Source organism: Petaurus breviceps, unplaced genomic scaffold (assembly GCF_028583685.1).
Source record: "Petaurus breviceps papuanus isolate PSGF00001 unplaced genomic scaffold, PetGlider_PUasm1.0 91133, whole genome shotgun sequence".
Taxonomy (NCBI): domain Eukaryota; kingdom Metazoa; phylum Chordata; class Mammalia; order Diprotodontia; family Petauridae; genus Petaurus; species Petaurus breviceps.
In genome coordinates, this window is record NW_027187419.1 from 38,784,228 (window position 1) to 38,810,107 (window position 25,880).

The following is a 25,880-nucleotide window of genomic DNA, read 5'->3' on the forward strand; positions in this document are numbered from 1 at the left end:
ATAGAACAGCTTGAAGAAATGGAAGAGTCAAGAGAAAATTAAGGATGGAGGAAATCTGGCTGTTTGTGGACAGCAAAAAAGGAGAAAATGAAGAGAAAAAGAATGATCTGGTTTGGGTTGGTTTGGAAAGCTTTCCGTTGTTTTTGAATAGCAAAAAATTCATTTATCCAAATCAGCAAACTAGAAATCAGAAAAGGCATACACAAGATACATAGTTGTGCATATGTGTATATGTTCATACACATACACACACACCAGACAATACAGAATGAAGGATCTCTTTCATGGGAGCAACATAACATAGCTCAACCAACAGAGAGAATCCTGGACCTCACCAAAAAGAAAAGATCTCAGATCAAACAAGAAGAGATGGGATCAATGACAAGAAGAGAGGGGTTGGCCTTGACAATAAGACCCACTTCTTCCTCAGACTGGAACAAAAGGAGCAAATGTAAGAATAATATAAAAGGAATTTAATGTAGAGTGGGGTAGATGAGGAACCTTCCAACAAATAGCCTGGATTACCTCAAGAAACTAGGTGAGACTCTACTCCAAGTAAAGAGATTGAGGATGAACTAGGGTTTTTGAGAAGAGATTTAAAACTATCAATGAAGAAAAAAGAGTTACTGTGGTGAGTGGCCCAGCTGAGGTCAAATCTATAGCTATACCAGTTAGCATGCTTGTATGGTCATCTCCAGCAATGTTAATATAGTGGCTGTGGGCTCTTCGAGAGCAGGAAACTGTCTCTATTTGTATCCCCACTGCTTAACATAGGATGTCACATATTGAGTATTTAATAAATGCTTGCTTTTTTACTTAATTATAAGAGTAATTTAGGATTTCAGATTGTCAACTCATAAATGACTAAGGGACAAAGGGCATTCAGAGGTTCAGGAAAATGCATTTATGAATGCAGTAACTGTCCAAATTGAGTATCGAGGGCAGGACATTTGTGAACTATAACAATGATCTCTAAAGGAGGAACTGTGGTCTGACCAGAAAGGGAGTGTGATCAGAAGATAAAATGTGTTGCATACTACCCTCCCCAACAGCCACTCTTAGGGCTTGTCTCAAGCACAAAGGCACCTACCATTATTCTCCAATTCATGAAAAAATACCCCTGCCACCACCACCCACCCCACCTCAGTCTCCCAACTTCTTTTGCGCCATAGCAACTGATGTGCAGGTACAACTGAGAAAATGTTCCCATCCCTTTTTTATTTGGGTGAACAAAATGTGTTGCACAGAAAGCAGGTGGGTATGGGTTTAGATTTGCATCACTGATCTCACTACATTATCTTTCCCCTAAACCCAGTTCTTTTCCCAACTTTCCTATTATTGTCAAGGGCATTAACTACTATCCTTCCAGTCACCCAATTTCAAAACTTAATTGTCCTCCTCACTCACATTCACCTCGACAGTAGCTAATAATAGCTAACATTCACAAAGCACCTGTGTCAGACACTGTCCTATTTGAACTCAGATTTTCTTGACTCTAGGCCCACAGCACTATCCACTGCCCTACCTGCTGCCCCCAAGCTATGTGTAGCATCTATCCCCTTCTTAAAGTCATCACCCTCGTTTAAGCCTCTTACTCTTAGACCGTTGTTAACCATCTAACCGATCTTCTTGGTTCAAGTCTCTCCCTACTCAGATCTTTACAGGTGCTAAGTAATTTTCCTAAAATGCAGATCTGACCATGCACTTCAGGATCCTACTTAATATTAACTCCAACAGCAACTCATTGATGCTAAGAGCAATTATTTCATCCTCTTAAATTTCCATTTTATAGTGTACTTTACACATTACAATACAGAACTCAAATATAATTTATACAGACTAAGACAGCATGGTCAAAAACCTGATGTGATGGACTAAAATAGGGAAGAGTGGAATGAAGAGGTTCAAGGTTGAAAAATAGGAATAAAGAATTTAAAACAGGATACAAAAAAGGGGATTTCAAAGTTGAAGATCATATACATGGCAATTTTAAGTGATATTTAAGGGACTTCTATTATATTGATCAAGGGGCATAGGGTCAGTGATATGGATCTGGAAAAAAATGCAGTTAGACTGAAGGACTATAGCTAACATGAAAGATAAAAGAACCACAGAACCTAGATATAAACCCCCAAAAAAGTAAAACCTGAGTGAAGCAAGCCAGATACAAGAAGCTATGCTGATGCATCTTAATGAGATTAAATAATAACTAAAGCAGGTTATCAAGGAAGAATGTTCAGGAGAGAAAAGGAATAGAACACAGAATGTGACTTAATGTTGTCTAATGTCCAACATTCAGATGCTAGAGAGAAACCTGAAACTGTGCAAGCAGACTATGGAAGTCATTCCCTGTACCTATTAGTTGGAGGTCTGTAGGCACAATCAAGTACTTAAATTCTAGAAGACCTAAATTTACTCTATGATCTAAGGCCATAATGAGGAAGGTGAGGAGTTGACAGGAAGTAAGAAGACATAACTATCCAGTGGGTAACTGTGGTAGTGAGGTACAAATCATGGGAGTTGAGGAAGTGAATGAACTGGAAAACCAAGGTATTCAAGGAGACATCAACATGAATGCTACTCCCAAAGGGCAAGGGTTGATATTTTAAGACAGGTTGCCGGCTTCATAGTCTCAATCCCATAAAACCAAAGATGGACAGCCCATATAAGCTTAGAATTCAGTCAGATCTGGCAACCATGACTAGTAAACCCTCACTGAAGAACCACTTATCTGGCATATTGTAGCAAATTACTATTCAGATACTGAACTAGATGGTTGGCTGAGGCCTTTTCCAACTCCTGAGAATGTGCAAAATCATTTAACCTCTCAGTTTCACTCATCTGTGATGTGTATATGTACTATTATCAAAAGAGGTAATGAAAATGTGCTGTGTAAACTACAAAAAACTATCCATCCTAGCACATAGCAGGTGCTTAATAATTAAAAACAGTCCAAACCTTTTTTCTTGAAGTTTTATTGATATCTTTTGTTTTCACATCAGCCATTTTGGGATATGTCCTCTCCCCATCCTCCAATCAGAGACCCATTCCATGTAACAAAGAAAAGCAGTTAAGCAAAAGCGATACAGCTACATCTTCTAACATTTTATGCAACATTCATACCCACAGTACCCTAATCCAAGGAAAGAAGAGAAAGGCATTTATGGCTTGTTCTATTTCATTTTATAAGACCAGGTTGTTTAAGCTATTTCTTATTTTGTGTATTTTATATTTTGTAGGGTAATCACATTTTTGTTAAAAACTGTAACATCTCAACTTGACTGAAACCCTACAAATCCTTATCTGCACTCATTTAGCCACTGCTCTGCTTAGCTGCCAATCTCTTGTCTCTCTCTTCAGCAATTGTAAGGCGGATACCCTTTCCTCGGGGAAGAGAGATCCAAGGCTTATTACCTTTGCCAATAACAAAAATGTTGGACAGCCTGGTGGCAAAACTATTGCCATTAGCATCTTTTACATGGACAACATCAAAAGAGCCAGGATGTTTCTCCCTGTTTGTGATCACACCAATTCGACCCAAATTAGCCCCACCGGTCACCATACATAGGTTACCAGTATCAAACTTGATAAAATCAGTGATCTTGCCAGCCTCTAAATCAATCTGAACTGTGTCATTCACTTTGATCAGAGGATCTGGGTAACGGATAGTACGGGCATCATGGGTCACCAGATGGGGAATACCTTTTGTACCCACAAAAATTTTCCTCACTTTGCACAATTTATATTTAGCTTCCTCGGCTGTAATACGATGAACGGCAAAGCGTCCCTTTGTGTCATAAACCAGACGGAAATGTTCACCCGTCTTCTCAATGCTAATGACATCCATAAAGCCAGCTGGGTATGTAATATCAGTGCGGACCTTGCCATCAATCTTGATGAATCGCTGCATGCAGATCTTCTTTACTTCATCTCCAGTCAGGGCATACTTCAGTCTGTTTCTCAGGAAGATGATGAGTGGGAGACACTCCCTCAGCTTGTGGGGACCTGTTGATGGTCTTGGAGCAAAAACTCCTGTTAACTTATCCAGCATCCAATGCTTTGGAGCTGCTACACGCTTCAAATGCTTCTTGGGACCACGAGCCATGGTTACAGTGAACCTGGGGAAAGGAATTCATTTCTTTAAATTCTCAGTTTTTCAAATACATTATACAGGAGATTCTAAAAATTCCTTTTTACTTCCTCTTTCCAACTTGCTCATTTTAAAGCTTTATGCACCTCCCTAAATGATTATCTATTTCACTCCCCACAGAGGCCATTCTAGCCCTTCTCTGAAACCTGCTCATACTTTCTGCTCCCCCCTCTAACCCATCTCAAACCTAGAAAATTGAGGCCACTGAACTTGAGCACCCTCCTTTCCCCTTCTCTTCATTCTCAAAACCCCTTGACATCATCCCCTACTCCTTTTCTCCCATTATTTAATGATAACCCTTCTTGTCAAGGTCAATCCCTCAGTACGTGCCCTTGACTGAATTCCCTTCCTTCTTTAGAAGAATGTTCCCCCCTGTAATCTTTTCTCTAATCCTATCTGCTGGTTTCTTTACTGAAGCTGTCAAATATGCTCCAAGTTTCTACATTCTTATAAAAGCTTCACTAAACCCTACCACCTAACCCCTCCAAAAAAAAAAAAAAAACCCAAAAAAACAACCTTATCTTTTCTTCTCCCTTTCTCATACACATTCCAGAAAAGGCTTCCAACCTCACTCATTCAACTGAAAGTAATCTACAACAGTATCAGTGATCTCTTCACTGCCAAATTTGATAGGATTTTCTCATCCTTCCTGACCTTTCGGCTGCATTTGACAATTGCTGACCACTGTCCTACTGTATACTCCTGCTCCCTCTTCTCTCTATGCCTCTCTTGGTGACCTAATCTCTCATGGGTTTAATTAGTGCCTCTAGGCCTAAGAGCCAGTCCCAGATTACCAACTGCTCTTTGCATATTTTGAAATGGGTGTCCTACAGATGCTAGCCAAATCCAAAACAAAACTCTTATCTTACACAAAAACTTCCCACTTTTCTGATACTTTCCTGTTTTTGAGGTACCAAGATCATAACCTTGACATTGTCCTCAACTCTTTACCTCACTTCTTAACCAAAATCAAAAGTGAAGCCTGTTTCTACCTCCAAAACATCTCTTGCACACCACCCCACCTCTCTTCTCAAACAGGTTTCACCTTAATTCAAGCCTTCATCACCTTTGACCTAGACCACTGCAATAAGCTCTAAATGGTAAAGAATCAAACGTAACAAATTTTTTGAAAACTTTAAAGTGCTTTGCCATTGTTGAGTTGTATCTGCATCACTGTGACCCCATCTGGAAAATGGTTTACCATTTTCCTTCTCCAGTTCATTTTATAGATGAGGAATTGAGGTAAACAGGGTTAAATGACTTACCCAGGGTCATATAACTAGTAAGTCTCTGACTCAGACTAGATTTGAACTTAGGAAGATGAGTCTTCTTAACTTCAGACCTGGCACTCTATCCACTGCATCACTTAGCTGTCCCTTTAAAGTGCAACATAAAGGCCCATCACTGTTATTGTTATTACTTTATTCTCCTTCCTTCACAGGGTTGTTAAAAGTGATTTTCCTTATCTGACCATTTCATTGCCCTATGAAAATTCTAGTGGTCCTGACTCCCTGTTGTTTCTAGGCTCAAATAACTTTTATTTAGTTTTTGAAATCTTTCACAACCTACCTCTTCAGCCTCATTATAATCTTCTCATTAGACTCATCCCATTTCCCCCCTTCCAAACTGATCTCCACTATTCACATGTGGCACTTCTTCACCCCTTTCCCAGCCTAATACGGCAAGCCTGGCATGTCCTCACTCCTCACCTCCCCCCTTCACAGAGCCCCTACTTTCTTCCAGGACTCAGGTACACCACCACCTTTTACAGAAGCCCTTATCTCGCCTCATCAACTACCTGAAATTTATTTCCTATTTGTTCTTCATGTATCCAAGCTTAAAAATACACCAAGACTTCCGTGACACCAATATGTCACATAAGTTCTTTGAGAACTAGCTCCCTTTGTCTCTGTACCCCTAAGACCCAGATTAGTTATTGACACAAAAAGCGCTTAATACATGTTTTCGTGCTTAATTAAAGATGTGAAAGTTCAGGAGGGAAAATGAATTCACGATTTAATTCCACACCGTAGTGGGGGAGGATGGAAAGACAAAGAAATAGTTACTTGAATATTTTAACTTACCTGAGTTAAAATGGGAACTTAACTCAGCTGTCGGATCAGAGGCTCCGTCTGTGTTTGGCCAATTCACTGTACCCTTTCGGGCCTTACAGTATTTACCTGTAAAACGAAGAACTGCGTTCAGATCATCTAATCACAACGCCCCTCACCCCACCCTGTGCTAGGGTGGAAGGCCGTTTGGGCCTAGCACACCACCCAGTCTGAGGAGTGAAGGGGAATTAACCCTAGCGTTTGAGGGAAGCCTCAACCTGCAGCCTACGTGGGTCTCTCGGCACCCAAGACGCCCCCCCACTTCATTTTCCAAAGAAACCCTCCCGGCTCACCAGCAACACGACCGGACGGTCCCAAGGCCGCGCGGAAAGAGATCACGTGTCCCCAGAAACGGAGTTCCCAGGGATCTTCGCGGGACCATGGGGCGGGCTTAGAGAACGGTTAGACCAATAGGAGGGAATATTAGAAGATGACTAAGATATACGACCAATGGCCTTGGGAAATGGGCGGAGAGTAAGGAGGAAGTTGGGGGGGGGTTTCCACATCCTGTTTAAACCCCGCATGGCAGTTAACGGCTATTGAGAGCGTGGGCTAAATCTGCGCTTGCGCAGGGGTGGCTGGTCCCACCCAAAAGGCGACTGGGTCCAAGAAAGCTGGTTGCTGCTTCCTGGACAGAGCAGCTGGGAACCGGTGAGAAACTTATTCTCGAGAATCTCTGGGTCGGACAGATACAGGATTAGTCTTTTTCCCTAGGACCTTGAGGTTTCTTTTCACATTTCCCACGGCGTCTCCAGAATAAAGCCCCATTCTCTCCGAGGTTGGGCTTGGGCAAGAAATCCCCGCGAAGGTCTTGTTAAATAGGATAATTAGCAGGGAGGAGGAGGAGGAGGCAGTGGAGCAGGGGGGAGGATGCCGGACTTGGACCTCCCGACCCTGGGACTTTGATTCGTTGATTTGGGGGTTTGGGTCTTTTTTTTTTTTTTTGTAGGGGTGGCACCAGACGTAGGACTTGGATTTCGTAATCGACACCAGATCAGTCGTGTGACTTTGGCTAAGTCGCTTCTCCTTCCTGGGCCTCAATTTCCTCATCTGTAAAATAAGGGGTTGGACTAGGTATACATTTTTGATTGCGTTAGAATGGCTTCTTAGTATCTGTTGTTCCTGGCTAAGGTGGTGACAGGCAGCTTAGGGAGAGTAGAGACTAGTCGTTGCCCCCCCAGACACTGCTTGTGTTACCAGGACATTTCATCCCCGCCCTCAGCCCCCGTTGTAACGTAGCTTGCTTTACCTGCTCCCCCACGAGACTGTCCTGTGTACAGGGAAACGCTTTTAACCCAGCGCCATCCGAATGCGAGCTAGGGCCTTGGGTCTTTTTGCTCTACTTAGTTACCTTTTGGGACTGAGGCTGAGAGAGCCAGGTGCAGGAGGAAAGGAGAGCCGGGTGTTGTTGAAAGAAATGAATTCTCAGGGGTCTTAGTGGCTTCAAGATTTAAAGGCACAACTCCCAATCAAAAAAGAAAAAATCTTTGAGATACTGCTTAAAATGCATGTTAAAAACCTGGGGGAAAACATTTGTTACGTCCAGTATCCACCTGTTTTGAAACTTCCCTTTTTTAACAGTTTTTCCTCGTAGAGGATGAGGTCTTGTAAATAGCAGGGACTTAATAAATGTTGAATTGAAATGTAACCATCCTGCCTGCAAGATAAAGCTAGGGTAATATGTAAATTTGAACAAAGCCTTAACCCAGATTCTCTAATTGACATATTTTCCTCTTCCAAGATAGGGGAGACTCCTGGAACTTTAAGCACCAAAAGCAGGATTTGTCTGTTGTTTAGGAAGATGCCATCAACTCTGCTGGAGCCTCTCAATGCCCAAGTTTTTCAGTCCCTAAGCATATTAAATGCGTAGTGTATGCCAGGCACTTGCTAACCTCTGTGACCAAAAAAAAAAAAAAAAAAAAAGGCAAAGTACTCTCAAGGCTCAAAGAGAGAAGCTCAATGCTATATTCAGGTTCCCAAATGACCCAAATCCTTGCCCCAAGTTCACTCCAACCCACAACCTGCTTATTTTGTTTTACATTTATGGAGCCATACTAAATGCCATTTATGTTCTCTCCCAAACAGCTAAAACCCTCTGGTTTTGTATTGTTTACCGGGACACTTACCAAAAGGATTGTCCATCAGTCAACACACATTTATTAAGCACTTAACATGTGCCAGGAAGGTGTTTGGGTTTGGGGGTGGGGTTTGGGGGGCTTCACTGTTGCCTTGGTTTTTAACTAAGTCCACAAAAATTGATCTTAAGATGCTAAGGTTACATTCTGCATTAATAGTAGTTTGCTTTGGGAATTTACACTGTTGAAAATGGTCTAGATAGGGGCAACTAGGTGGCACAGTGAGTAAAGAGCTGGCTCCAGAGTCAGGAGGACCGAGTTTGGTTCTGGCCTCAGACATTTAACACCCACACAAAAAAACTAGCCCTGTAACCTTGGGCAAGTTACTTAACCCCAATTGCCCTCCAAAAGGCAAAAAAAAAAAATGGGGTAGATAGAGCCTGTGGAGTCTTAGAAGGTAAGACCTATGCTAAAATTTAGTGCTACCTGTATGACCCTGGGCAAGTCACTTGACCTCTCTTAAGACTCAGCTTCCTCATTTATAAGTACCTCACTAGACTGGTATGTCTCAAATGAGCTAATGTATTTAAAATGCTTTGCAGACATTAAACCAAAGTGCTATATGTACATGTCAGCTATTGTTCTTGTAGAATTAGAAAGCAACAAACCTTTCTTTGTAATTTTAGCACTTAATTACACTTGCCTGGCACATGGTAGGTGCTTAATAAATGCCTGTAGACTGAGTGAACAAGCATAATATGGAAAGAAGTCTGGATTTGGAATCAAAGACCAAGGTTCATGATCAGTCTCTACTACTTAATTCATATATATAATCATGGGAGAAATGACTTAGTTTTCTGAACCTCAATTATTTCATCTTTAAAATGAAAATAAGTATTAATTTCCTCAGAAATTTTAAGTTGGGGCGCCTAAGTGGTACAGTGAATAGGGCACCAGCCCTGGAGTCAGGAGGACCTGAGTTCAAATCTGGCCTCAGACACTTGACACTAGCCATGTGACTTTGGGCAAGTCACTTAACCCAAATTGCCCTCCAAAAAAAAAATGGAAAGAAATTGTTGTAAAGAGTTTTTTTCTTTAGGTGAGTAAAGGTGGCACCAGATCTGGAATTTTGTTGGTAATGGAGAATTATCTAGTATGCAAACTACCAGTTTTCCCAGCAGTTCTTAACAAAAAGGGAGTTCTTTCCGAAGTAATTTTGTTTTCTGGTTTACCAAACACTGGATTTTTGAGTTCCATTATTTCTGATTCTCCCTTGCTAGTTTGTTTCATTGATTTCCTTTTCTATTTTGTTAAGCATCATTTATGAACCCCTTACTAATGTGTAGGACACGGCTCTAGGCCTAAAGAAATTTTTGGCATAAAGAAAATAATTTTTCAAAAGTATTTTGAATGTACTAGAAAAAGCAACAAACTCATGAAAGACCATTTGTTAATAATAGTTTGAAATTTACATAGTACTTTTGTTGTTGTTCAGTCGTGTCTGACTCTGTGATCCCATGTGAGGTTTTCTTGGCAAAGATACTAAAGTGGTTTGCCATTTCTTTCTCCAGCTCATTTTACAGATGAGGAACTGGGGTACACAGGGTTAAGTGACTGACCCAGAGTCACACAAGCTATTAAGTGTCTGAGGCCAGATTTGAACTCAGGGAAATCATTCTTCCTGGCTTCAGGCCTGGCACTGAATGTTATGTATGACCTTATTTTACTCCCTCACAACAACCCTTTGAGGCAATTAGTTGTACAAATGTTAAATTTTCTATTTTAAGCATTAGGAAACTGTTCAGAAAGGGATGGTGACTTATCCAAATGATCACACAACAAGTTAGTGACAGTCTGATTCAAACATAACTCATTACTGAAAATTCAGGGCTCTTTTCACTAAACTAAGACAGAAGACCTAAGGCGCAGAAATTTGCAGTGATTTGCATAGGTGCAAAAGGTACTTAATGAAATCATGGATCTTTTAACCAAGCAAACTGAACAGATATTTTTAGTGGCTTCTTTCTTTGTCTCTCACTTGCCTCGGCCCTTCTGATCTGTATAGTTTGAACATGAAGTAGAATTCCCTTTCCTATCCTGTGTCATTGCACTGAATATTGTCATGATTTACCACAGTCTAATAGACAGAATTTAATGGCATAAGAGAATCAGCTCAGTAGCCCAAAGAATGGGAGTTACATAATTATGAAGCTACTCATGTAGCAAGAGTTCTTTATATTGCATGGGTACCAACATAATCAACCAACTTACTAAGGTAAAAAAAGACCTAGGCAAGTAGCCCTAACACATTGGTGTTGCCCTTATGGCAACTTTATGGAAGCATTTAGACAAGAGTTACACAGGACAAGAAGGTATAAGCAGATTATAATCATGTTCTATGACAGTTTTCCCATAGAGAGTGCTAGAAATTTCCTCAAACCTTTGTAATGTCAATTTGACATAGGTACAGTGCTTTTCTCACAACTGAAGTAAATAATTCAAGTATTATTATCCATGTTTTATAATGAGAAAACAGATTCAGAGAGGATAGGCAACCCAACCACAGTTAACCTAAACACAGCTAATAATCATCAGTGCCTGGACTTTCAATTCTACATCTTTCTGCTATACTCTCCCTTTGATCTAGATTTAAGATTTCCTAATCCTTCTGACTAGCTTTGAATAGCCTTATTTTTCTTTTCGATGCAAGACTGACTTAGAGTCATTTTGATGATTTACAGTGTTTGTAGATTGTATTTTATACTTTTCTTAGATTATAGCATTTATATAATCTAATGGATATTAGAAGTAACTAAACACAGTTCTTCTCTAGATTCTTCTGGAATATAAATGTCTGTTAAAGTTTATTAAAACAAGGTAGGAAGTTGAAAGTTGAAGGACAAATATATTGGGACTTCAATTTGAAGGTGTTTGAAAACTTTGCTCAAATGTCCAATGCCATCCCAACCCCCTTCCTTCAGGAGATGCTCTTTCCTCTTGTTTTACTAAAGAAATCAAGTCTATCTGTTAGGTTTATCCAGACTTAATCCATTGTCTACTTCAGTCTTTGTAGAAGTAGGCCTTTGTCAAAAGCTAACACTTCTATTTGTGCACTTGATCCCATCTTCTCCAGGAGTGTGGTCATCATCTTCGGTCAACTAGATAGAGCACTGAGTCTGAAGTCAGGAAATCTTAAGTATAAATCCATCCTAACTTGCTAGCTGTGTGACCTTCGACAAGTCTCTTAATGTCCATTTGCCTCAGTTTCCCCAAGTGTAAACAACAGCAACTACCTCTCGGTTATTTGGGAGGATCAAATGAAATAATATTGGTAAAGCTCTTAGCACAGTGCTTGGCACATAGTATATGTTAAATTAATGCTATGTGGTGGTGTTTTTACTTTCCCTATCTGTAGACAAGCAGGGAAGGTAAACATACCCAGGTCCTCACCCTCTCTTAAACTGGCACTTTACATTGCCTTCTATATATCTCCACCCTTCCACTGAAAAAGTTCTAGAAAGACTTGTATGTCCTCAGTTACCTCAACTTCTAATATTCTGGCTGCTGATCCCCCAAATGTACTGAAACCACATTCTCAAAGATGACCAATGATCTCTTGGGTGCTGATGACCTCATAAGTGAGACTTTATCTTTCTTGACCTCACAATAGCTTTTAACACTATTCCCCTTTTTCTCCAAATATTCTTTACATCCTTGGCTTTTATGACACTGTTATCTCCTTCCCAGTCTGTGCTAAAGCACCATCTATCTCCTAAACCCTAAAGGCAAATGTCTGATAAGACTTCATCCTCAGTCTTCTCTCTATACCTTTCCCTTGTGAATCTTGTTTGTCTGTTCATGTAGATTTATTGTCTCTATGAAGATAATTCCCAATTCCATATATTCAACTCCTTTCTCCTGAAATTCAGTCCCATGTTGCTAGCTGCTTGCTGGCTACACACACACACACACACACACACACACACACACACACACACACAAACTCATTCCATCATTGTCTCATTCTAACTATATTCAGAATAGAAATCACCTCTACTCAAATGAATCTCAGATTTCATCATTGTATTATAATAATGCAGATTGCAATCCATCAAAACTTCCCTACTCTTGTCCATTTCCTCTCCCTTAACAGTGTGAGAACACTAGTGAAGAACGTAGACTGTCACCTCATACCAGACTACCTTACTTTCTGCTCACATGTTTCTTTGTCATTCCTTATTTGTAATGTGTTGGGACTTATTTGCACCTACCATGCTACTTTCTATTACCCTCTGACATATTCATTTCTTTGGAAATTAATGTTCCATGACTTAGAGCCATACAACTACACAGGTAAAATATTGGTATTAAAAATATGAACCTTTATTCAAGGAAACGTTTAAGGTCATTAATAGAACTTTGCTATTTCCCGTAGAAAATATAGCAATCGTACAATGGACAAAAAGATGTGGAGAATACCAGATCCTGCTGTACTTGTTATTTCTTACTTGATTTTTTAAAATTTGGTTAACTGGAACACTACCTTAAAAGGTCTTCTCTAACAAGATGTCTCTTGTGCACATCAAAATGATAAGAGATTCCCCAAAAGACAGAACAGAAAGAACCTTATTTTACCTTCTGAATTAATATCAGGTAAAGCATAAAACAGCCAGATATGTTGTCATAGAGCATACAGATTAAGGTCTAAATTTTTGAGGGATTTCCTAAAGTGGGTGTGCGCTTCAAGGACCAAGTGTGCCCTTAATTAGAATGCTAAGGCAGTTGGGGGGATTAGTGCCACAATTCCACATTTGAGTGAACCACACTGCCTCCTTCCATCTTGTGACTCAGTTCTGGAGCTAGCTCAGTTCCTTTTCTATTCAATTATGGTTCTAGTCCAAGTTTTATCTTGTGAGGAAACTTTATTCAATTGTGGGAACTGGGAGATCCATCTTATTGCATTGCTGGAACCTAACCCTTCTTAGATTGGGAAACTGGACTGCCTCTACCTGCTGATTAGAAACAGTTAACTAAGGACCTGGGATCATGCTGACCAGAAACCTAGTTAGATCCAAAGATTGATGCACGTTTTCTCAAGTTGTATGTCTCAAGCAACCCGTATGTCTTATCTGAAAACTGTCCCAGTACTGCTCAATCAGTTATTGTCTCTGTTCCTTTGATTGTTCACAGACTCTTGGGTGGAATGGGACCTCTCTTTTTCTGAATTCAGGGAATTGCATCTATTCACTCTCCCTATCCCAACTTGGAAAGTCTCTAGTCTTTCTTTCAGTTAGAAATCAGATTACCTAAAGTTGTATTGTTTTAATTAGTAGGCTTTATTTAATTGTTTCTAACATATAAAAGTCTGTCTCTCCCTGTATTCAGGGTCCAGGCCTAATAAGCTGATGTCGTCCTAGTCCCTGTTTATTAGGCAGTTGTCATGCACTGCTTAATAAATTGATATGCTTGAAAGAGCAAACTTTTGTTTCCTTAGTCATTTCATCTTTCACCCTTAAATGGTGCAACTGCTGCATAGTCATGAGTCTGCTAACTTTCCTGTAGTGAGAGTACCCCAGTTCTTAACAGTAAAAATGCTGTGCCGTAAGAAAAGTTAAAAAAAAAAAGTTTGAGAACCATTGCCATGGAGCAGGAATTCATAATCTGCAGAGTCTGTGGATTTGGATTGGGGGGAGGGAAGTTATATGTTTATTTTAAAACCTCTAACTGAAATTATTTCCTTCAATTCGAATAAAATAATTGTAAAGCACTTTGCAAGCCTTAAAGTATAAATGCTATTATTTTTCGCCGTTAATTACTTTAAAACTCTATTCTGAAGAGAGGTCCATAAGTTTTACTACTAAAAAAAATTCATGACACAAAAAAAAGTTAACTCTTGCTGTGGAGGGCGAGTTCTTCCAGAAGCTCCTCTTTGGCAATGACATAGCACTGATTCCACCTTCCCCCTTAGATTGTAAGCTCCTTGGGGGCAAGAACTGTCTTTTTTCTTAATTATAGCCCCAGTGCTTGGCACAGCGCCTGGCATGTAGTAGGCATTTAATGAATGTTTACTGACTGAATCTGGGTGCCTGGATGAGATCGATGACCAAGTTTCCAGTCCTTCTACAAGCATTTATTAAGCATCCACTCTGCTTCCCTAAAGATACAAATGAAAAGAATCAGACAATCCCTACTCTCAGAAACTTGAATTCTAACGGGAAAAGCATGTATAAGTATGTAAATATACATAACAAATATAGAGAATAATCACAGAATGGGGAGGGAGAGCACTAACAGTTGGGAAGATTAGGATATGCTTTGTTGAGATGTTGCTCAAGTTGCATCTTGAAGAAAAAGAGGCAAGGGTGAGAAAGGAGTTCATTGCAGGCAGTCAGGATGGCCAGTGCATAGAAAGGGAGATGGAGTGACATGTGAGGAAGTTAGAAGGCCACTTTGGCTGGATTGCAGAGAATAGGAGGGGACTAGTGTACAGTGCTTGTTGGAGCCTTACTGTTTAGAAACTAAACGGACAAATATGGGAGTGACAGTCCCATCTACGCTAAAGGAAACTGGGGAGAGATTTGAGGCTTGGGAGAACAATAAGACTTGCAATATGGAACAATCTGGGCAATTGGTGATGAGAATCTCAAGGTGTGAATAGAGAGAAAAGCAAAGTACAAGGGATGTTGCGAGAGTAGAAATGGCACGATTCAGCAAAAACTTGAATGAGAAAGGAATTGAGAATAGGGCTAGAGACTGGAAGACTGGTGGTGATTTCAGCAGAAATCAGGACCTTTAGGAAAAATGTGAATTTGGCAGGAAAGACAAGTTCTGTTCTGGACATGCTGAGTTTGAGATGGCTCTGGGACATCCAGTTCTATTGCCCAAAAGGCACTTGAAGCTCAGGAGACTGGAGTTTAATTATAAACATCTGTAAGTCATCTGCATAGAGATTATAATGAAACTTGTAGGAGATTAATTTACCAAGAAAAAATGTGAAGAGCAAAGATACAGCCTGGGACAAAACTTTGGGGAACACCTAGAGTTGTTAGTGTATTACAAATGATGAGTTAGCAAAGAAGGTTAAAGGGCTGGTCAGACAGCATCACAAAAAAAACAGAAAAGAGAAAGTGAGTAACAGTGTCAGTGCAGCAGTGAAGTTAAGATTAATGAGGACCAACAACCATCAAATTGGACAATTGAGATATCATTGGTTAACTTTGAAGAGAGCAGCTTCAGTTGAGTAACTGGCTGCAATCCAGGCTACCAAGGGTATGAGGGAGGAAAGAAAATGGAGGCATACGTGGAGAGCTTTTTTTCAAGAAATTTGGTTGAGAAAGGGAGTAGAGTCAAGGGAAGGCTTTTTTTTTAAGGATAGGGAATAGTTGGACATGTTTGAAAAATAGCAAGGAAAGAACCAGTAGGTTGGGAGAGTGACAATTAGAGAGTGATTGAGGTAATATAATAAGCTGGAGAGGATAGCAAGGATTCAGATCAAAGGCTATATAAAGAGTTTGGCCTTGGCAAGGAAAAGTATACATTTTCATCAGTTTGGAGAAGAAGATTGGGGGTGGGAAGATGATACCAAGTTTTGAGATGGAAAGAAAGGAAGAGGTAAGAGTTCATGTCATATAGCCTGTTTTCTCAGGAAAAGAGGCTAGGTCCTCAGCAGAGAATAGGGCTGGGGAGAGGTATGGGAGGTTTAAGGTGGATTAGCTGCTGTGGAGAATGAAATAAGCAATCAGGGAGGAGTAAAAGAATTGTCTTGCTATAGTGAGGGCCCAGTTATAGTTGGATAATATGAATTTATAGTGTACCCAATTTGCTGACTTCCAAGTCTATTTCATAGCATATGAATAGGAATAGAGAAAAGCAATGATGGGAGTAATCCAGGGCTGTTTAAGAGTTGATGGCAGTGTGGCATTCATTGAATCACTTAAGTAGTTACAAGGTCATGTTGGGAAGAGAAATCAGAGTAGGGATAATGGCTTGAGAAAATACTGAGGGTTGGAGGAATTAGAGGTTACAATAAGAGCAAAGAATAGATTTAAGAGGGATGAGATAAAGAAATGGTCTAAGGAACTGGTAGTCAGATTTTGATTGAGGAAGCTTAACTTGTGGATATGACCATCCCTGTGTGGAGTAAGGAGTTTGAAGGAACATCAGTATGCACAGTGAAGTCCCCTAGTATAAGGGCACAAGTTGAGGAGAAAGACTGATCCAAGTACTGAACTTCAGAAAGTATAGGGAATAAGCTGGGACCTAGACACACTAGCCACCGTGATTGAATAAGATGGAAAATATTAATGCAGTGAATTTACCTCTAAAAAAGAGTTTCACCTAACCATTCACAGAGTCAAGTGGACAAAAAATGTTAAGATATGCACTTGTTATATAGATAATTATATAGAGGACTTCACACAGGTGGTTGTGTATATATGTCTGTGTGTCTTGGAAAAGACATTGTAAATAGGCAATAAGTGGAGCCTAGAACAAAAGGAGAACAGGCTAGATTGTTATCATCTTCAGTTCTTTTAGTTATCTATTCCCTATGAAATTTACCTCCTCCAAACTTCCTGTCAATCTAGATTCATAATCTTGAGTCAATCTCGCCTCTTCTTTCTCCCATACCCCTCTCAAATGCAGTCAATTGCCAAATTTTCCCCATCCGACCCTTTCTCTCCACTAATAAAGATCCCAACCTAATTCAGACCCTTCTTATCTCTTCCTATATTTAAGTTTCCTAATTAATCTCTTTCCAATTCATTTTCCACAGAACAAGATTACAGCCACAAAATTACCATGTCATTATGCTGCTTGTAAACCTTTAGTGAATTCCCATTACCTTTAAGATATACTCCTCAGCCTGACATTTAAGAATCTCCACAATCTGGTTCCAACCCATCTTTTTAGCCTTATTTCACTATTTGTGCTCTCTTCATTCCACTCAGGGGAAACTCTTGTAAAGCTCAGATAATTAATGAAAACTACAGACAGTAGGATTGACTTTCTAAGAGTAACTTCCCCGGTAAATCAAGTTTCTTTAATGAATTTGAAAACAAAGGCACAAGTCTCTAGCTGTGGCAGATATTTCTATTTATATTGCTGCCTCATCCCTGTTCCTATTGGTCCAAGTTGTGCTTTCTTCAACCACTAACTTCACACTTGGAACATAGGCAAGTTCAGTTTAAAACTGTTAAGGTTTGGTTTTGTTCTTAATCTGAAATTTTATGGAAAGCCAGCAGGTAAGATTCTGAGAACAAACTCTTCCTTAATAAGGAGTTTTTGTTCTGTAGCTCTTTAACAGAAATCCATTTTGTTCTTTCTTTACTCTAAACTGATTTGCCCCTCCGTGTGTCATTGCCTTTCCTAATATTAGATGGTACTTTTAATTCCTATTAACACAGATCTTCTTTGTTAGTTTTTCTGAGGTTTTGCTTTCTTCTTCTATAGTATTACTGTGGTCCCTTTTGGTTTTTATTTCCTCTTCTTGGCATACCTGTGGCTGCTTAATTCTTCCCCTTCTAACAAAGTGCTGGATCCGGGACTCTAAGCCTTCACATCTAGGACGATCCAATAATGGCTTATAGGTTCGTGTTTTCACTCCCTCTACAAAGGCACTAATCTGCTTCTGGACAGAAGGTTTGACATCTCTCCACTGGACCACTTCATTTCTCTTTGATCCTGCAGTATACAATTAGCAATTATATGAATTTAAACACAATGAAACCTCCAGTCTTTCTAATAATCTACCTCCCCCCTGTAATGAGTTATGGTTTCAGTTTTTTCTCACCTACCTGACCCAGGAGATATGACAGCAGAGTCCAATCCCTGTAGCATGCTGTATAACATGTGAGTTTTAACTGCATAACTAGCCCACAGCTGCTGCAAGTGTGTAACATTGAACTCCTGGACCTCTCGGTCATAGATCCATTTGATGTTCTCAAATTTACAATCATACAAAACTAGAGGAAATTCCACTGCCATGCTGCAAAAAAGACAAGATCTTTTATTTCTTCAGTTTCTTGTAAAAGTTAATAGTATTGAGTGCTTACCACAATGTAGAGTATTTCCTTTTTTTTTTTTTTTTTTGCTTTTTGGAGGGGGGAGGCAGGGCAATTAGGGTTATGTGACTTGCCCAAGGTCACACAGCTAGTAAGTGTTAGTTGCCTGAGGTCAGATTTGAACTCGGGTCCTTCTGACTCCAAGGCCAGTGCTCTATTCACTGCACCACCTAGCTGCCCGCAGAGTATTTTCTGATGCTGATGAATTAAATTTGTTCCTTGTCCTTGAAGTGTTTTGTAATCAAAATAGAAATAAACCTTTTTTTGGACATTTGGATTTGACCTATATTAGAAGGGGAAAAAAACCCACATTAAGTACAAATGAGTTAACACCACAAAAGTTAACTTTCTTTAAACTAGTTTAAAATACACTTAAAATTGTAACCTGGCTATATAAAGGCTGGCCCTTTCAAAGGGGAAGTCCTGCAGGTAGTACTAAGACCAACCCTAGTGCCTCAATCTGCTCTCAAAATGAGGGATCTCTTTTTAATTGCCCCATAACTAACAAGTAGAAAGTGAACATTAGAAAAGGTATTAAAAATGGCATAGTAGTACAACATAAGAGAACTCATTAAATAAAAACAAAATAATAAATTAAGCTTGTTGCCTGATTCACCTGAAGTAATAATACATTCTCACACCACTAATGTAGACGTTAAAAACTTATATGAGTATTTATTTGGAGGAAATATTCTATTTATATTTAAGGTGCTTGGCCCAAAAGTATGTTAGGGAAACATTAAATATATGTAGCTGATGAGAATAAGAAAACGGAACTACCCCCCAAGTAAAAAGAATTTTATGTAAAATTGCTGGAATTTTCCATTACCTGTACTGTGGTTTTTGGGGATTTTTCTCTATGTTTAGCAGTTCATCAATGATCTCTGGTTTCTCCATTCTCTGGCCAATAAGGAGGAGAATGGCCACCATACAGCGTACTTGATGGTAAAGAAATGCTTGCCCAGTCACTTCAAACTGACATAACTGGAATGGTTCCTGCTGTTGAAGTTTCTCCCCTGGAACCTGCAAGGCCACTAGCTGTACTTTAGCAGACAGGATAGTCCTCTGGAAATTTATCACACCATTGGCCACATCCATTTTACATAAGTTCCGGAAATCATGAGTGCCAACATATTTTTGGGCTGCATCATTCATGGCTTCAATATCAAGATCAGCACAGGGGAAAAAGTAGCGGTAAGTCCGTTCAAGGCAGCTGAACCGGGCACTAAAGCTGGGTTCTACAGGGGCCCATGCCAGTACCCGAATGTCTGGAGGGAGCACCCGATTGAGAATATGAGTATAACGAATCTCTTCAGCAGAGTCATTGATACCATCTTTCAAACTTGGATCTTCTGGATTCTTGCTCCCTGGAAGTTGGGAGCGAAGGTTAAGGGAAATCACCTATAAAATTAAGAAAAGATCATTTTACATTTATAATAAACCTAACTCCACGGCATACACATCCAGTACCCCAGCATTTTACAAGGATTAGAAAAAACTACCGACCTGTCCAAAGGCACTAACTCCTTTATCTGTTCGCCCACATCGGTGGTAGTTAGATGTCTGTCTGCTTTCTACTAGCCGAGTCTTGGTTAGTGCCTCAAACAGTTTCTCCTCAATGGTGTTGTTTGTGTTTTCTTGACTGGCAAAACCCTGGTATCCCCAGCCCAAATAAGCTATCCTTAGAGCTACATGTCTTTGGCCATATGCACTGAAATTAAAAGCACGCTGCTGCTGTCGTTTCTTTGGTTTCCCAGCTTCAGTGGAACTTTCTCCTTTGATGTTTGGGCTCTTCTTGTTGTCAGCCTGTTCCTGTTGTAGCCTCTGTACCTCTCTTTCCAGTTCTTGTATTCTTTTCAAAAGTGTCTCAGTCTGATTTGTCTCTATGTTTCCTTCCATCGTGTATCTCCGAAATGTAAAAAAGTATATAGTTTTTCTCTGCCTTAAATAAGAATTTAGAAGAATGAAGCACTTCATGTTGATTACACTCTGGTGATTATATCATAAGTTATTACTATATACATACTTTCAAATACATCCTCAGGCTTCTATATTCTGAAAAATCCTGACCCTTGCCAGTGAACAAGAATCCAAGAAGTTAACAATTATGAAGCAATTAGTCACCTTATTGACTACTTCAGACATTCTACTTCACCCTAAATTCTGCCTTCTGGTCCTTTCCATCAGGCAGGGAAAAGAAAAGAAGAAACACAAACCGGGGAAGAGCCATTACCAACTATCTTTGTAAGTTTGTTTAGAAATAGCTAAAATGATGTTTGGGAGTTCTCTCACTTTTATCATCTGTTTCATTTATATGGATTTTGTTATTAGCTATGATCATTGAAAACAGACTACTGCTTTTTCCCAATTCCACTTATTTACCAAAAATGTGAATTTAGTAATTAGACTTTCTAAGAGGCTACTTATGAAATCTTGCTACTTATATTAATAAACCTGTCACTTACAAATGTTGTCACTTACGAATATTTCAGATGAAGATTTCTGAGTGCCTTGATCCACATCTTCTCAAGTATTCAGCTCCATCTTCAGGGTGATAAAATTGAAGCTAAGCCAATTGAAAGAACTTAATGGTTATATTCCACACTGGAAGCAAAACTCAGAAACAATTAAGAAACTTTCACCTTAAGTAATTTCAATGGCAGGAAAAAGGTAATTTTAAGTTTTATAAAAGACTGCCTCCCTTTTCAAGTATTAATACTGACTTTGGTAATAGCCTCCACATAAATCATTCAGTCCTCTACTTTTGAATTACTCCCTCAAAAATAACAGATTCAAATGAAAGTAAGATTGTAGAGCTAGCTAAGTAGGGAAAGACACTGATCCTCTATCACTAATATCTGGCATGGTGGCACCAGGTGGTAGCAACACAATCTAGCTATTGTACCTGAAACTTAACTTCCTCAGTGGTAGTATGGGATAAAATGAGCAGATTGGGTAAGACCCAGTTATACATAATAACAGCAGTAGAGTAGTGACAATCAGCTGTGAAAGACTTAGCTACTTTGATTAATATAATGATCCAAGACCAGTTACAAGGGACTCAAGATGAAAAATGCCATACACCTCCAAAGAAAACTGATAAACTCTTTAAGTGCAGATCGAAGCATACTGCTTTTCACTTTTTTTTTTGTCAATATGGCTAATATAGAAAGATGTTTTGCATGACTTCAAAAAAAGATAAAAGTGACTATCCTTAATTTACATGCTTAATTTTTCACATACAATTTTATTTTTTCCTGCACTGAATCTTGAGCTTAAATCTCTTTGGATGTATATTCTTTTGAAAAATGCAATATTTAAGTAAGGACTGTTAAAAGTGACTTTTGCAACCTTTAACAGTTTTATCCTAGGAAAATTACTATTCTTAACCCTTCTCACCCATTCATCATCTGTAACTGTTGATAGGGTGACAAGGCACCATTGTTTGGGTAGAACAGTGATAAGGGATGTTGGGACTATATGAGAAATCAAATGTAGACAAATTATGAACTAAGTTTGAAAAAGAATAGAAATGAACTATATATAGCATTGGATGAATGGTATAAGATCAAAAAGGTAGAAAGCACAGGATGGCATTATGTGAGATCAGAGTGTGAAGGCGGACAGATAACCCAAAGAAACTGAATTTTAAATCTCTAAAAAGTATTGTAGACATTCACATCTACTGTAAATATGTAAATTGTTGACTTGTCAGAAGTACAAAAAACTTAGAATGCTCCCTTACTTCCCACAATAGCATGACTACTATTAATGTTCTGTCAGAAATAAAAAACTGACATTTATAAATATGGTATATTGCATTAGACTGGTCTTGTAAAAATACTTAAATTATTCATTGTTTTCTTTTACAGACATGCCTACAGCATAAAAGAAGCAATGGAGAAACTCATGGGGCCTGATAAGCAAAAATGGGCCACTATGGATCCAGAAGAACGGATGGCAGCTGCAGCTATCGCCTTTACCCACATCTGTGCAGAACAGGGGGAGGGGGATACCATAAGAGAAACCAGATCAAAACAGTATGATCCCTATAGTAAAGCTTCAGTGATCCTGGGCAAGGCACCCTCTCTACCTATGCATCTGCGGTGCTCACAAGAAGATCTTGTGGTTTCAGAGACTGGCTCAGACACCACCCAGATAGCCCGGAAGCCAGTAATGAAGAGGAAAGTGCTGCGTAGGAAGCCAGATGGTGAAGTACTGGTTACAGATGAGTCTGTTATAAGCGATTCAGGGTCTAGTATAGAAAATGACATGGAGCTCTGGGACTTGAGGCAAAGACTCATGAATTTGCAGCCATGCCCAGAAGACATCGAGGCTAAGCCTGAAGGTATGGATAGTTCAGAAAAGTTGTACTCACAGCATTCGTACCATGACATTCCTCGGGAAGAAGAAGAAATTATCTGCTACCTACAAAGAGAAGCAATGGAATCTCCAGTTTATGAACAAGATCTAATTGTTGCTAACCGACCCAAGTCATTCATCCTCCCAAAGTTGGATCAGCTAGGCCGAAACCGGGGAAAGACTGACCGAGTAGCCCGGTACTTTGAGTACAAAAGAGATTGGGATTCAATGAGGTTCCCTGGAGAGGATCAAAGGAAAGACCTTCGTTGGGGTGTTCGAGAGCAGATGATCTGTAGGTCAGAGCCCCAGCCCAAGCCTCAGCACATATATGTCCCCAACAACTACTTAGTGCCAACCATGAAGAAGAGATCTGCCTTACGTTGGGGTGTGCGCTGTGACCTAGCAAATGGTATCATGCCCAGGAAGCTCCCTTCCCCTGTTTCTCCCTCTTAGTTTCCTACACAAGATAATCTGTGACTACCTAGTTTGTTCACACTTTCCATAAAGAGAAATAACTGACCTTCAAAAAACAAGGAACATTTTAAGGAAGGACTTCCTTCATCCATCACTGGCTTTTTTCTTTCTATTCCAAACTGTCAGATGCCAGTTAACTTCCAAATTACCAGTCACAAACCCAGCACTCTTAAGAAAATCATGCCAGAGAAAGAACCAGTCTCAGTCATGTTTGATGATAAGCACTACTTGTTTCCTGTGCCTTTTTCCCATTTGGCCAGGCTGAGTTGTTGTGTGATTTTATTAGTCAGTTGTTGCTGCGTGGTGATTTTTATAGCTGCTGGGAGTTAAACCTGTCTTAATAAAGAATATTTTAGAAATGTATAAACTTGCCCATATCTCTACCAGATAGTTCCTGATAATAGTAAGATTATAAAGAAGTAGAACTCCCAATTCATAGGATTCTGTCCCTACCTACATTCCCCACCAACCGGCTCCCCTTCCTCCTAATTCTACAACAGCTGGGAAGATGAAGGTAGGGAATAAAAACACAAGGCCTGCCCTCCCCATGTTAGTTCCTGAATAAAAGAAATAAGGGTAAGTCAAAGGTCAAATTACCTATTGCTAAAGGAAAGCTATTAATACTTTCGGTCATTAATGAGAGGCTCCTAAAAGCAGCTTTTTATAATGTATAGATGCACTGTGTTCCATTCCAGAACTCTGGTCAAGAATTTCTTACACAAAGTAGGCACTTAATATCTATTGAATTTAATTTGTTAAATTCGAGAATGTAATTTATTAGCTTGGTCACTTCAGGATTAAATTTATGTAACTCTTGATTCCTGTGGCCAACAGCATATTATAGAACAAATTGTATTACATTAAAATTCTGGAATAGTGTTGTATAACTTCTGCTACAAATAAAAACTGGAGTTAGGTACAAGATTTAAATCCAGTTTACTCTTTGTAGCATGGGGTAGAAGCAACTAATTGCTCTTCCCATTTAGTTACCTAAATGGTAACTTCTTAACCTTGATCTCTTGGGGTAGGGAAAGGGCAGAGGAAGAAAATGAGAATACTCATCTAAGCATCTGAAACGAGAGGAGCTATAAATGATCCCCTAAACCTTCGTCTTCGTTTTCTGTCTTTACCAATGACATTTTGCTTTCTTGAAACAAGTCACAGCCTGGGCTCTGGGCTTGTCCAGTCTTTTACCACCATTCTTTTCCCTCGTGTCTGTCCCTGCTGATATTGTGGCCACTTGTTTTAATTAATATGGTTTGTAATTTTACTACAGGAGCTGTTCAAAGGATGTTTTCAAATAAAAACCTAAAATAGTCTACAATCTAGTTTTGCATTTGAATCAATTCCATCTAGAAGCATTAATCCCAGCTAAATTTTCCTTTCTCCACAAGATTTTATTTCACAATTTAAAACCATGTTTCCCCAACAGCATTATAGCCCTCTGTCTTTGCACTCTTACCACTAGCCAAGTAAGTTCTATCTCAAAATCTGCTTAGGTCTCAGGCTTTTGGTTTAGTGAAAAGGGATGCACCATGTTACAAATTCCTCACCGTAATTTGTGTTCAAGAGATTTTGATGATTAGAGTAACAAAGCATTCTTCATTTGCATAGCTATGATCAAAGACAAAACTCCTTACTAACTTTTATGAGAGCAGCTGTAGCTGTGCTGCTCATTCTCTGTACGGCTCCCCTTACCAAGTTCTCTAGGAGCCACCCGTCTGGAGTCTGGCCTTCAAGGTGGATAGAACTCCGTAGGAAAGAAAGGCTCAGTTCCCCAAAGCACGGGGCTTTAGGGGGTATGTACCTACCGCAGGACAGAGCTAGAGTCGCCCGTCTACTGTACCTCTTGAAGGGAGAATGGGGCTGGGATGTGAGGCTAAAGCGTGGTGGTCTTCCCAACCCCAATACCGTCTTAACATTAAGGATTAAGGGTCTGGTGATAAAAGGCACGTGCCCAAAAGCTAGCCGTGACACACTTACCTTCCGGCAGCAAAAGCCTCCAGGAAGTGTTCTAGTCTACAGGAAGTGATTTCTAGGTTTCAGCTACATAGTGTTCTCAGGTCTTGATGGGAAATGTAGTTCAAAGAACCACAGCGATAGGGCAGAAGAGAGGAACCCCACCACGTGTTTTTCTAGTCTAGGACGCACCTCTTCCTAACCCCGCCCAACTCCACTCCCAAGGTTGCAGGATAAGGCTCTTGGCGCTATTTTTTGGTTTATTTTTTTTTAACGGGTAACTTCAAATTCCTGCTGTAAATTGTAAGAATGAGCTAAAAAAAAAATGCTGCCTTTCCAAGATGAGGGCAATAAACTGTTTTAAAATGAAAAACAGGCTAAGGACTAGACTTGTGACCAATCAATAGGTAGGCTTCAGCACCATGGAGAGATCATGACCACGTTCCAATTTAGGGCCTGGACACTGACCAAGATTTTACGACTTCAGGTAAAAGAAAGCAATGGTTTACAAAACACTTTAATATAAATGTGGGCCTCTACAACTACTACTCTCCTTCAGTTGGGGGATCTGCCTTAGGTGGTGGCCTCTGCCTTTTAAAAAAATTACATCTCAACAAAGTAAAACATGAACCTATTTCTATGGACCTGGCATCTAATAGAAACGGGCAATGGGATGGTTAAAATTCAA

The 25,880-nt window shown here is 39.7% G+C and overlaps 3 protein-coding genes across 11 annotated transcripts; 1 reads left to right on the forward strand and 2 right to left on the reverse strand.

Annotated features, from left to right (window-relative positions):
* Positions 1–3,168: 3,168 nt before the first annotated feature.
* On the reverse strand, positions 3,169–6,688 carry LOC138154839 (small ribosomal subunit protein eS4). Of its 2 annotated transcripts, XM_069079847.1 has the most exons (4): positions 6,555–6,688; positions 6,235–6,330; positions 5,416–5,526; positions 3,169–4,118 (listed from the first exon to the last, which is right to left on the reverse strand). In XM_069079847.1, exon 4 carries the CDS (start codon positions 4,103–4,105, stop codon positions 3,314–3,316), a length of 792 nt encoding a protein of 263 aa, XP_068935948.1. In that variant the 5' UTR covers positions 4,106–4,118; positions 5,416–5,526; positions 6,235–6,330; positions 6,555–6,688; the 3' UTR covers positions 3,169–3,313. The 2 variants fall into 2 exon arrangements, with proteins under 2 accessions (XP_068935948.1, XP_068935947.1); XM_069079846.1 differs by lacking the exon at positions 5,416–5,526.
* Positions 6,689–6,777: 89 nt separating this feature from the next.
* HYLS1 (HYLS1 centriolar and ciliogenesis associated) lies at positions 6,778–24,557 on the forward strand. 4 transcript variants are annotated; one of them, XM_069079845.1, is made up of 4 exons: positions 6,801–6,912; positions 7,211–7,335; positions 20,585–20,641; positions 22,270–24,557. In XM_069079845.1, the coding sequence occupies exon 4, from the start codon at positions 22,295–22,297 to the stop codon at positions 23,210–23,212; it is 918 nt and encodes a 305-aa protein (XP_068935946.1). In that variant the 5' UTR covers positions 6,801–6,912; positions 7,211–7,335; positions 20,585–20,641; positions 22,270–22,294; the 3' UTR covers positions 23,213–24,557. The 4 variants fall into 4 exon arrangements, with proteins under 4 accessions (XP_068935944.1, XP_068935945.1, XP_068935946.1 ...); XM_069079844.1 differs by lacking the exon at positions 7,211–7,335 and having other exon boundaries at positions 6,789–6,912; XM_069079843.1 differs by lacking the exons at positions 7,211–7,335; positions 20,585–20,641 and having other exon boundaries at positions 6,778–6,912.
* On the reverse strand, positions 12,696–25,232 carry PUS3 (pseudouridine synthase 3). 5 transcript variants are annotated; one of them, XM_069079841.1, is made up of 7 exons: positions 22,776–22,821; positions 20,879–20,963; positions 19,904–20,339; positions 19,227–19,798; positions 18,131–18,321; positions 17,833–18,017; positions 12,696–14,490 (listed from the first exon to the last, which is right to left on the reverse strand). In XM_069079841.1, the coding sequence occupies exons 2-7, from the start codon at positions 20,917–20,919 to the stop codon at positions 14,470–14,472; spliced, it is 1,446 nt and encodes a 481-aa protein (XP_068935942.1). In that variant the 5' UTR covers positions 20,920–20,963; positions 22,776–22,821; the 3' UTR covers positions 12,696–14,469. The 5 variants fall into 5 exon arrangements, with proteins under 5 accessions (XP_068935942.1, XP_068935941.1, XP_068935937.1 ...); XM_069079840.1 differs by lacking the exons at positions 12,696–14,490; positions 22,776–22,821 and adding an exon at positions 25,217–25,232 and having other exon boundaries at positions 17,700–18,017; positions 19,904–20,335; XM_069079836.1 differs by lacking the exon at positions 12,696–14,490 and having other exon boundaries at positions 17,700–18,017.
* Positions 25,233–25,880: the final 648 nt, after the last annotated feature.

What these genes read in the sequence shown, in the direction of transcription:
- LOC138154839 (XM_069079846.1), bottom strand. Translation starts at nt 4,105, where the DNA reads ATGGCTCGTGGTCCCAAGAAGCATTTGAAGCGTGTAGCAGCTCCAAAG.
- PUS3 (XM_069079836.1), bottom strand. Translation starts at nt 20,919, where the DNA reads ATGTGGATCAAGGCACTCAGAAATCTTCATCTGAAATATTC. An exon ending in GAGTTAGTGCCTTTGGACAG is followed by an intron (nt 19,799 to 19,903) that starts GTCGGTAGTTTT and finishes TTAATTTTATAG; the next exon opens with GTGATTTCCCTTAACCTTCG. An exon ending in TGTCATATCTCCTGGGTCAG is followed by an intron (nt 18,018 to 18,130) that starts GTAGGTGAGAAA and finishes TGTATACTGCAG; the next exon opens with GATCAAAGAGAAATGAAGTG.